Genomic DNA, 12746 nt, shown 5'->3' on the forward strand with positions numbered 1-12746 from the left:
GCCTACCAACAAGTCCAGAGCCAATGATGATGCTCTTTCCAAGCAGTCAGAGGAATTCACTACAAGGTCTACTCAGGAGGAGAAGCACAGGAGCATATGTACAGTGGGACCCAGCAGATAACCAGAAAGGGGTAGGAGCCACATAAGAGGATATAAACCTCCCAGTGTCTTGTGGGTTGCCTATCAAGTCCACAGCTGCATAACCAAGCCCAGCTTGCTCCAGCTCTGAGTTCACCTGTCGTCCTTCTCCAACCTGGTTTGCCCTCCTCCCAGGTATGGGGAGCTGATGATGGATTCCCCTATGCATCTGATTATAGGTATGTCTGACTTCACTTTTTATGGATCCCCCCTTTTTTACTTTTTACCTACTGAACTTCCAGCACCAACTGAAGATTTTTTTTAATTATTCCAGTAGGCATTTTAATTGCAGTTTGATTTTAAAGTTTTAAATTTTCTTTTCAGAGTCACATCTGGCAACCTGTTAGCAGGAACTAACATGGTGCTAAGAGGTGTTGAAATCCTAAAGCACCACTGAATGAAGAACACTGTAGAACAAGTTTGCCATGTTTTAAGCGCAGTTTTAAAAGGCTTCAACTGGCAATAATTTGCTTCCCTGCAAAGTTTGGAAAATTCCCCGACTTTCCTAAATACACTAAAGGCTTTGATGCTCATGTCCTTACCTGGAGGTTATCAACTTGAACCTTCACTGCTTCCAGGGAACCTGTAAGGAGATGAAAGCGAGATAGCGAGTATCTGGCTTCCATCAGGTAACTATTCAGTTCTTCATAAGCTGCTTTATAAGAGTTCCACTGATCAAGGACAGACTGCAGCAATATTTTCAGCTGGCCAACCTGACAGAAAAAGAAACAGAACCAAACAATAAATAAAAAAGGAAAGTATAAATGCCATTTGCTGCCGGTTTAAATCATTCTGAAGACAAGGTTACTATTTCAGATTTTATTATTTTCTCTGGTCTAATATTGACACACACACACACACACACACACACACACAAACACACACACACACACCCGTCCCCTGCAGCCACCAGCACCACCTATCATGCTGATATGGAGCAGATTTTCAGGAGGCAGAGGGGTCTGCAGTGGGGAGGAAGAATTGCCAAGGGTCACCCCTTCCTCATCATGGAAAAACTGGATCCAGCCAATAGCCTATGTATTCTTTAGTGTTGTAAGATGAGTTGCAATCCAAACAGAGTAAAATGTTTAAAAAGCTCTACATAAATTCTACACAAGTGAATCAAATTCCTTGGCTAAACTGCAGCAACACATGCACAAATTCTCATCGGCTGCTCTTTGAGCTAAAATTCCTCTCTTCATAAATGCAGCCATACTTGCTTACCATGTGGTCCAAATTTGCCCAAGAATGGTTTAGTTTCTGAAGTGTGTTCATGACAACAACAGAAACTTCTTCTTTTTTATTCTGTATCAAGGAAAGGCCACACTGTTCCACTTTCTCAACTTCCTTTTCCTTAGCTTTTATTTGCTGTTCAAGTTCCTGAAAGAAATACAAATGACCATGGTTTTGTTTTAGGTTTTCAACTTTCTCAAATGTCGAAAGCCTTAACAGTTCCTGATAAACAGTGAAAGATCTGGTGGAGAATTTGCACAGCTCTCTAACGCAATGGATTCACCATAAATAATGATTCACATATTGCCATTTCAATTATTTTTAATTAAAACAATAGGCTGTATCAAATGCTGTATGGACTTACCTTTCCACTCCTCCTCCCCACACCTCCCAAATCCACTCCAGAGAGTCTCCCAACCCACTGGAGTTACAGGGAAGAGGAAAGAAACAGTAAGTTCCATCACACAAGTGGAACAGTAGCATTGGATACCGCCCTGTGTTTATTCAGAATCACCACATTCTGAATATGATTCTGAATGTCACTTAGATTGCTCATGGCCCATAACTAGAAATCACAAGAAGACTTGTGCATAGTCTTTCGTAAGGTTGTATATTACCTATATTTGCTGTTAAAATATAAAGTTACAATTAAATAAAATTACGATTGCAACATTTTTGACAAGTTGTTCCAGTTCTGTTTTCTCAGTATAAAACATTTTTTTTTTCTATTTCCTGGCAGACCAATGCTTCACTCTTCATTTTGGAATGGTTTAATGGTTAACATATTCTCTTTTAGATTTACACTGAGGTCTACAACAAAATGTTCAAATAAATAAATAAAATTTAAACTGGCCTGAGATCAAAGGAAAGAAAAATGCACCAAATGCCAAAAATACTGGAAGAGAAATACTTTCATCTTTCCAATCTCATAACTCAATTAAAGTGTTGTGCTTGCTTCTGATTTACTTCAGAGATTTTCCTAAACTATTTGAGGAAAATTTGAATGCTATCTATCAGCAGTTAATATAGGAATTGCAACATTTGCTTTACATTGCTCTAATGGGTAGTGTTAAGAGTAGACCCATTAAAATCAGAAGACTTAAGGCTAACTTATGCTGATTGATTTCAATGAATTTACTCTGAGTATAACTAAGTTGAATATCACTCATGTCTAAAGACTTAGGAAAATGATTCCTTTGGGTTTTTAGCAGACAAATTCCTGCCAAAATATGGCCTGGTTTGTGTGACGCGCTAAGCCAAGCTGTGGCTTGGGAAGCTTGCAGCTAGTTTGCTCCTCTTGTCCTTTTTGCTACCATGCCACTTTAAGCCAAGTTAAAGTTTGGCTTACTATGCCATCTGAATCATGACTTAAGCTCTCTCCTCGCTAAACCAAGAACAAACCTTGGTTTGTGGGTGTCTCTATCGTGCATTGTCACATAAAGACAATAAATTGGATGAGGTTCTAGATGTTTACCACAAAACATCTGGGTGCTAAATTATACTTTGTGGTTATCACATTGCCTAGCAAAATAAGGATGCGGCCATAGAAAGCTAGGCACATCTAAATTTAGAACATAGGAGCAGCTTAACGTAAGGCCCACTTAGTCTACCATCCTGCTTCCACTTTGGCCAACCAGATGCAGAGTACTGTGCTGAATTTTCCTGTGGTCCATCAAAGTTGTCATTTGCAGAGAGACTGGGAAATGTTTGCAAACTCCACTCTTTAATGCGTTTTTGGCACCTATCTGCAGCCATGGTTTAGAAGGTACAAGGGAACACAGTGGGAACACAGTCAGACAGTGGGCCAAAGTTTTCAATGGACATCCCACTGCAAGTATTGTAGTGTGAAAAAGAGAAAGAAAACAAATACATCTGCATTGAAATGTAGATCCAAATTCAACAGTGCAATCCACCCACCCTGTTTCAAGCAAGCATGAATGTAGTGTCACAATTTTATTTATTTACCACCTCATGTCAAAAACAAATTCTTAGTGGTTGTGATTGGTCAAAGGCTTACTTATACAGGATGACAAGCAACCTACTGGGTTAAAATAATGAGAACAGTAGAATCATCATTATCATGTTAATGAAAAAATGTATCACCCCTCATTTTTTAATATGTACCATTTTGATAATTAAGGTAGACCAACATGATCTGAAATGTTATATTTTATAAACAAATTTGCTATTTGTCAAGACAAAATTTCTTTAAAAAGACTCAAGGCTAGATTTTCTGTTCATCTAGGCTACCAGATGACCAAAAATATACCCCCCCCCAATGTTTCCCTTCATTTCAAAAATCAAAGAGAATAATTGAAATTTCTGAATACCACCCGGTTCCTGATACTGTGATGTAAGTTTTTTGCCAGCCACTTAAAATAGAAATATCTTTATGTTTTAATATAAAAACTGGTCCTTGAGAGAATTGTTTAGTTTTCAAAGTATAGAAAACATTCACCTCAGTCTAGTGGCACATATGAGAAGTTCCGGAAAGGTCTACAGGATTCAGGGTGGTCTTGAATTTAGGTCAGAGCTAAATAATGGGACAGCTTATCAACATAAGAGAGTGATCCAGACAGTCTACTGCCTTATTGAATTACACAGACAGAGCCAAGCTAAGATCTGGAATCTAGGTCAGGGCTAAGGAATGAAATATCTTTATCAACATTAAGGGGGTGATTCCAATGATCTACTGCCATATTGAGTTATAGCTAGAAAGTGAAAACAGAACAAATATGTCACAGATTATGCTTGAGACACAATAGAGACATGGCCACATAAGATTGAGGGATGGAAAGGAGCAAGGTGTGTCAGGGCCAAGCAAGACCCAGCCTGCTGAAAGTAGTGATGGGCCTGATGGAGGCCAGTAAACTGAAGATGAATCCTGGTTAGGCAGAGATGCTATGAATGGGTGGTTGCCATGTTTGGGAATTAGGTATCTGGAAGAGGTTTCAACCTCCTCCTTTCAATGCAAAGGGAACAGGTTCTTAGTCTGGGACTGCTTCTGGATTCCAACCTGGATTCTAAGCACAGCTGTTCCTGGACCAGGATAGCCTGGCTTCAGCTGACCATGTCCTAGTGACATCAGGCTAGGATTACTGTAATGTCTTCCAGGTGTGTTTTCCCTTGAAGACAGCCCAGAAACTGCAGCTAGTGCATAATGCAGCTACCCGGTAGATCCAATGGGCCAATGGGCCACAGGTTCTGAAAGCACTCCACTGGCTGCCAGTTACTGGGTCCAATTCAATGCAATGGTACCAGCATACAAATTTCTAGATGGCTTGGCACCCAAATACCTAAAATAATGCTTCCTCAAATATTTGCAGGGGAAGCTCTGTTGGAGGTGCTGCTCGCCTGGCATTGACCTGTGTGACAGAGCCTTCTCAGCTGTGGTTGCCTCTTTGTGGAATATCCTCCCTGGTGAGGCACCCGTCTCCTCATTATTAACATTGAGGAGAAACTTTAAAACAGTCCTGTTTACAGAAGCATTTGGTGGCTGAAAAATACTGTTTTTGGCAACCCTGCAATTATTAGCTGTGAGATTACATAACTCTTTAAATGCTTTCATTTTATTTTTAATTTTATTGTATATGACAATTTTTGTGTTTGCTACCCTGGACTCCTTTGAGAGGAAGGTTAGGACAGAAATGCAGTAATTTAACAATCACCACCACAGCAATACCTGACAGTCTTTCAAGGCATTCTGGACTGAAGCCTGATCTCCAATTTTCTGTTGTTCCTTCAGTCTCTTCTCCTGAGTTTCAAACCACATCTTCAGGGATTGAACACTGTCTTCATATTCTATCCAAGATTCCAGAAAACCTTCTAACAACTGAATCTGAAAAAGATATGCAGATATTTTAAATAATGTAATTCACAGAGTTGAGGTAACTACTTCTTTCAGTGGAAAGTACTTCTGTATTAGTTCAAGCTTTCTTAGAACATAGCATTGTTCCGAGAGCATTGTAGGGCAGCAAACTTCAGGGCAGTCAAGTCACCACTTTAATAAACAGTAACAGTAAGAAAAAGACTTGTCTGCCTCTTACATAAGGACAAATTCTTAGAATTTGCCTGCCCCCAAATGTTGGAGTGCATTTTCACCTCCCTCCCCCCCCCCCCCCGAAGAACCCTGCTATGAAAATTGCTGGGAGAAATACTTTGGTCCAGTACTAGCTCTCACACATAAATAATGGAATTCAGAATATGTCTTTCCCTCAGATTAATAAGCAATTTATACCCTTGCCATTCTCTGTAAATTTGGTGGGCTTATTTCCTTACCTTTTCTGTTATCAGGCCCTGCAGGACCTGCCAACGCCTATTCATTACTCCAAGTTGTTCTGCAAAATCAGTCTTGTCACTGCGTTTACTCTCCACATCCTGACTGCTAATTTGAAGTACTGATTGGTTAACAAAGTCTACAGTTAACTGCTTACAGTTGACATCAATCTTGAAACCCTAGTGAAAAAGAGAAAGAATGGAAACTATCAGACAATACTTTACAGAAAGAAGAAATGAATGCTAGTAATATCACGCTTTGCCAAAAACCCATAAAAATATATAGCTCTAAGTAACGTATTTTGGAAGGCTAATAATAGAGACAGTGTCACTATGACCCCAAACAGCTAAAGCAATTGTTAAGATACTGGCCTGGTTTGGCTCCTCATGTTAAACCATAGTTTAACTATGGTGCTCCTGGTCACAACAGGAGCAAAAAAAATGCAAGCTTGTTATGCTGACTAAGCCCAGGCTTGTGGTTTGTGGTTTGCCAAACAAACACTGCTCATTTGCATTTAATTAAACATTAGCTGTGGCTGAACATGATGTGCAAACACAGTCATTGAATTTTGGGACAGGTTGAAAACCCACCACTGAAAATAAAAAAAAATTGGGTAGTAGGCAACTAACCTGTTCTTTCAGCACAAGTATTTATGTTTACACAATGGAAATTCCTCTTCTCTCCCCACAAACATCCTGTGCCCTCTATAAATGTGCTCTGGAGGGTTGCGAACCTCTGGAACAGATTTAGGGACTGCTTGTGTGGGGAGAAGGGAAGGTGTCATTGTGCAAGTGTAAATCCTTGCACTGACAGAACAAGTTAGTTGCATGCTGCCCTCTGTGTGCTGATTTTCAAAAGCAGGCCCTATTACAGAGGCCCGGGAAGTACTACAAGACTGCAGACACTGCATTTAATTTTCATTTAGGAAAGAATAATTTTGTTTCAAACTAGTCTAATATTGGATCTGGTATACAAAACCTGATTTTAGTACCACTGGAAGTGTTTAGAATTGATAAAGCCATGTTATTTGGAAAGACAAAACTTGTTATTTTAATTCAGTCATTCACATCCTAATTCATAGGTATACTAAAATTTTGTTATCTTATCTTTGGGCTGATATTCCTACTTTCCAAGTCTCCTGTACCACTTACCTTATATTTCTGAAGATAGTCTTGAATAACTTTGTGTCCTACTACATTTTTAAAGTTTTCCTCATCCTCAGAAATGACATTTTCCATCAATGAAATCCAACTCATGACTTCCACGATGGCATGACGAGAAGGAAGCTTGTCCATTTGGAGCTGCAAGAAATAAAAAAAACCCATAGTTATGAAACCCAAATAATAAAATCCATGAAAGAATGGCTCATTCTAGAAATATGCGAAAAAACATTATTTTTATTATGTTCCATGACACATGTAGACATGTGTAATAAATATCTAAGTTTTTGACAACATTATTTGGCATACTGAAAGAAATAGGGTAATCCTGCTTGACAGATTTGTAGTTTAGATAGGTTATCACCTTTTGAATATTTTGAAACTTGGCAACATCTTTACTGAAATCTGGTGCCTATTACTGAATGCATTATACAAATGAGACTTCGTCAGTTATAATAGTGCTGGGTTTTCCCCCTGAATATTTTCCTCCTGCAAGTGTACTGAACTTTTCTGCTTCAGGCTGTGATCCAAAGTATATTTATTTGGAAATGTCCTATGGAAATCAATGTAACTTTCTTACAAGTAAATACGCTAGAATCCTCACAGCATGTCAAAGATGTCAGCCAATTTGTGGAGTGGCTTTCATTGGCTGAGGACGAAGTAGGATCTTCTTGCAGGATCCTGGGGGGGGGGGGCTGGCCTCTTACATGACTGGTGAAATCTTGGGGTGGGGCAGTGACTGATTTAAGCAGGTCTTTTCCAAATAAATATGCTTTGGATCACTGCCTGTGGCAAAAACGTCAGTACACTTCTAGCAACAGAAGATTCAGAAGAAACGGCACCAACTGACAGACCCAGAGATTTAGTATAAAGGTCATACTTATTATATAATAGTATGACCTGCAGTCAAGTCAACCAGATTATGAAAGTGATGGCAGGTGGACTCTGGGCAAGACAGGTAGGGGTGCTTCCCTCTGTTTCTCTGAGCATGTTCACTCTAGCAGGCCTCCATTTCCCAAAATTCTTCATCCTTAGCTAGGGGGATGAGGGGGATGATCTTGTCCAACATTTGTCAAGGCCCCAAAGAGCAACCTATGAAGCCGGTCAGCAATGGAAGTTGTTTGGAAAGTTCTCTTCCCTCAAGGATGCTTCAGGGTACTTATTCTCATTCTTAAAATCCACTTACCTGCCCGCAATAAATGTCAATCAAACAAAAATAGCAGCAAGTCAAAAAATAAAACCACACCTCTAACAGCCAATTAGAATTCCATAAAGTATGGAGTAGGCAAAGAAAGGGAGTCCAACACGCTAATTAAATACAACCTCACAAAATTCCCACTCAGCTAAACTGCCCCCCCCAGGGGACTAGCTGCTTTCTAACCAGATCCCCCCCCCCCCCAGTGCCAGCACACCAGGGAAAATTTTAGTGTCAATGCAGGCATTTAAGGATGGTCAAACCCAAAGCAAAGTTCCTATAGCAATTGTGGGCTGCTGTTTCTAGCCCAAGTAATCACAAAATATCCCAGACAGAACCCAACATGGTTCATGGACCCAACAAGGGATTTGCAAACAGTCACATATATTGAGCTGTGCTGAGGGGCAAGGCATAGCAATGAGTTCAACAGAGGCATTTGCCTAGCAGGCTTTATAAGGTAGTGATACTGAATGAAACCAGTATTAATGCATATGCAATTTTGTTGGGGGTATGATTTATATACCTATAAATCCACTTACTGAAACGGCCACTCTAATAACATCTGGAAGCCTCACGATTTGTTAGCCATACTTTCACGTAAATGTGCCCTGGATCACTTGCAAACATAATGAACTCAGATGTAACGCTGAGCATCTACCATACCTGATGCAGTTTTTCTTGCACTATAGGAATCTGTGTGAGTAGCTCTGTCCACTGGTTGTCAATCTGAGACAATCCTGCCCTCAAAGCTGCAGTATCCACTTTCTTCAGTCGCAGGAGTTGGTTTCCAGTACTCAGAACAGTGGATTTCTGCGATGACTTGGCATCAACTTCTTTAGAAAATTCCTGGAAAGATTGGTATTTGGTATAACTAGTTGACATAAACATGCTTAAATCTGCACTATGTGTGAAAATAACTTTAAATGCATTGTGTCCCAGGTGAACTCATGAATGTCATTCAAGGGGGGGGGGGAATGGTCAAAAGTGAGGATAATGTGGCTTATATATGGCCCATATACTGGATGATGTTTTCCCCAGCTTGTTTGTTACGGAAACCAATAAGAAGTTGAAAGGCGTGAGCCCACCACAGCATATCATTAATGCACTTTTCCACAAGGCCCATTATAAGCTGCAGATCCTGCCCAATGCCCTCCCCACCGCCAAAAAGGGAGAAGTGAAAACCTCACAACCCCCAGACCAATGGTGGTTTGTGAGGAAAATTCCCTTCCAGGTCTGTTAATCAGTAACCAATTTCTGTCCACAGCAAGAACAATTTTAGCACAGTGTGGTGGGTGGAGGAGTCTGCAATGGCAATGCAGAAGTCACAGCCCAGACTTGAACCTCCAGTAACTTTTCCCTCTGGTCCATGCCGTAGGCCCCACCTCCACAAAGTCTACCAAGGTTTTTTGACTGGCTCCCTGGATGAGCCAAGCCAGCATCTAGTGTGGTGGTGCTAAATGGGGAAGCCAGCCTACTTCCAAAGGCTCACCAAACTGGGAGCACCTCAGGGACCCGACATGTAATGGCAGCAAGCCAAGAATGATTTTTTTCACTGCGAAAAGTTCAAAAGTATAATAAGGTAGTAAGAATCCCAGAGCAGTAAGTCTCTTTAGCTTGTGAGGAAGATAGCAGCTTTGCACAAACAGTCTTTTAACTACAATGTTCTTTGATTAAGTAGAAAAACTAATCAAAACAATGCATTGTAAAGTGGGGTCTTGGTTAGGATGGTGTTATGATAGCAGGATCTCCCAAAACACAGAGCTGGCAAGGATACTTATTGCATCTTACCAAAAATGCATTCAAGTGATCTCTGACTGATTCCAGTTCTTGAGGGACTGTAACCGATTGCTGGGTCCAGAACTCCAGACGATCCATTGCTGATTGGAGCCAATGAATCAGCTCAGCTGACTCACTTTGATATCTATTAGGCAGACAAAGGACAGGCACATTTCACACCTTACTTCAAATATTGCCCCCTTTCCCTAGAGCCACCTCAAACACTGTTTATGAAGGTCTCCCAACCCTCTGCAGCAACTTTTCAGGGGCTTAAGGAGAAAAGAACTGACAAACTCTGCCATCTGCCCCTTTCCACCCTTGTTCAATGTGATTAACACTACCTTGTCCAGTGTTTAAGTATAGTTTCCAGTCTATGCAGCTCCTTGGTGACCTTGCTGGTATTATTTAACCATTGCTCCCCTAGTTGGTTTAGTTGAGCTTCCAATTCTGAACAGCTGACGGAGAACAGTAGTCTTTTCCCATCATCCAGTATTTGGTAAAGCTTGGGCTGGTATTCAGTAAGGCTAGATTTCAGATGCTGCCATGGCAATGAGAGAAAAGGCATCATCAACAACATCTTTATTACCTGCCTTTTCCCAGCAGGACCCACAGCGGGTTATGACAATTGAAAATCAAAATAGAAAACAATTGAAACAGATTGTAATCACAGAAATAGGGTAGGCTCTGAAAACACACATCTGAAGTGTCAAAGGCCAAAGCACAGAGGTGCATCTTCAGCATTCACAGAAAAACTGTATAGTGAAGAAGCCAGTTGCACCACTGTGGGAAGGCAATTTCACAACTTAGGGGCTACCACAAAGAATGCCCTCTCCTAGGCCACCCCTACCCACAAAATTCTGAGACAGGTGGAACTACCAAGAGGACCCCCTCCACTCCATGTTGATCTTCCCAGCCTCTTCCTCTTCAAATTCATTATGAAACCTAGCAAATACTTCCGTGGTAATTATATCTTTGGCTGTTTTTACATTTTACTAAAAGATACCAATGAAACGGAACATTGGAAGATTTAGGACTAATGGAAGTAATTATTCACACAGCACACAGTCAAACTATGAATCTCGCTCCTCCAGGAGGCAGTGATGGCCATCAACTTGAATGACTTTAAAAGAGGATTAGACAAATTCATGGAGGAGAGGGCTTTCAATTGCTACTAGCCAATGGCTATGTTCTGTCTACACGTCTTCCAAATACCAGTTGCTGGAAATCATGGGAAAGGGAATTGCTCTTGTGCTCATCTTCTGCTCCCTGGTTTCCCACAGGCATCTGGTTGGCCACTGTGAAAACAGGGTGGTGGAGCGGATGGGCCACTGGCCTAATTCAGAAGGCTAGTCTTGTGTTTGCATGTGTCTTGCGTATCTATTGTGTAATGTAAAAACTATATTGTCCAGAACGTCTATTTGATTTTAAAACAATTCTTTCACTCCCTGTTCTCCAATAACATAATTTAGATATGCACACAAATGTTATACGAGACGCAAATAATGTACACAGTCTTAGTGTCATGTGTGGTAGTAATCATTGCAACTTGTGGCTGGAAGACTCACTGGGCTGGATCCTTAGTGGGAATGAGCAGAGGAAGACCCCCCACTCCATGTTGTGTGTGGGGGGGACTAGCGGGGGGTTACTGGATGTGGTTCATGCTGCAGGTGGAACCTAATACTGGTCATTCCCAACTACGTATCAAATAGCAGACGGGCTGGTTGATCACTGGATGCATGCCCAATGCCAATCCGAAACTTTCTCTTACATGTAATCAATAAAGTTTTGTCTTAATTTGAACGCAACATAGAATAGAAACCTCAGTCATGCAAACAGCAATCATCTGAAATAAAGCGATAGATGCTTTGTAATTTTTTTTGATAACAAATCAATATTTAAACTGTGGAAACCATCAAAATTACCTGGTAAAGTGCAATCCGATCTGCAAGCCTCTCCTCAGATTCCTCTACCAGACCCACACTAGGAATGCTAGTTTCAACCGTCTCCAGCTGCCGTGTAAGATCCTGATAATCTTTTTGCAGATGTGTCCAAGTCTAAAAAGGACATGCACATGATAAAAGCTGAACCAGTGTCTCGGTGATTTCCAAACGCATTATCAAAAGAAAAGTACAATTCTCATTTGGATGCTAAACCACTGTTTAGTGCAATACCACAGAGACAAATCTTCTCCTGGACTCACTCTCTTCACTTCCTTCCATATGGCTAAGGAAGATTTTTCTTTCCTTCAACAATTTTACAGCTAACTATGACAAGCACTCATAGACAGCATTTGAATTACCATAACCCAGCTTATTAAGCCCCTTGGCTCCTTCTCTGCTCCTCTCTTTGCACAAACATGGTGGGGGGGCCAGGAAGCCGTTGTTAACCATAGCTTTCTATTATGTGCAAACTAGGAACTATTGAGTGAAATGCACTTGATATATCCACATTTTAAGGCAATAAAAAAAGGAAGTTCTTACCTCTAAAATATATTCTAGCTCCACACCCCTCTTGTGAGCCTGTTTTAATACAGCAGAGGCTTGTGCCATCAGATCTCCATGGAACTGAGTTTCCTTCACAAGAGCAAAGCTGCTAATCTTCCTGAAAAGTGTTTCCGTCAGAATTACGTGTGACTCCAGTCCCTGGAAATATTCCTGAAAAATGATATACCCCATCCAAGTATTATTTGTATCCATCTAGACTAAACAGTATGTTCCTGTGCACGTTTACTCAGATATAAGTACTATTGGACTCCATATTACTTACTCCCAGGTAAGTGTATAAAGGACAGCAGCATATATTAATTATTTTTTAATAAATTATACTAATGTGATGAAAACTTTAGATTTACCTAGATGATTAAACCATGGGCTGTCCACACAGATTAGCCATCATTTCTTTTCAGTGCAACTTCTAGCAGAACAGATACTGGTGCAGGATTTGTATATAATTTTGTATGTGTGGAAAT

The 12746-nt window shown here is 40.6% G+C and overlaps 1 protein-coding gene across 20 annotated transcripts in view; it reads right to left on the bottom strand.

Annotated features, from left to right (window-relative positions):
• The window catches only part of SYNE1 (spectrin repeat containing nuclear envelope protein 1), a 273591-nt gene that overhangs the window by 68245 nt on the left and 192600 nt on the right, over positions 1-12746 (bottom strand). For all 20 annotated transcript variants that reach the window (XM_083731884.1, XM_083731873.1, XM_083731869.1 and 17 more), the window contains 10 exons: positions 12259-12432; positions 11701-11832; positions 10120-10316; positions 9791-9923; positions 8666-8848; positions 6799-6948; positions 5650-5826; positions 5054-5209; positions 1363-1518; positions 681-851 (listed from right to left, as the gene is read on the bottom strand). In XM_083731884.1, the coding sequence (XP_083588010.1) occupies positions 681-851; positions 1363-1518; positions 5054-5209; positions 5650-5826; positions 6799-6948; positions 8666-8848; positions 9791-9923; positions 10120-10316; positions 11701-11832; positions 12259-12432 (1629 nt within the window). The remainder of the gene's footprint in view (positions 1-680; positions 852-1362; positions 1519-5053; positions 5210-5649; positions 5827-6798; positions 6949-8665; positions 8849-9790; positions 9924-10119; positions 10317-11700; positions 11833-12258; positions 12433-12746) is intronic.

Source organism: Podarcis gaigeae (genome assembly GCF_964106915.1).
Source record: "Podarcis gaigeae genome assembly, chromosome: 3".
In the NCBI taxonomy this organism is placed as follows: Eukaryota; Metazoa; Chordata; class Lepidosauria; order Squamata; family Lacertidae; genus Podarcis; species Podarcis gaigeae.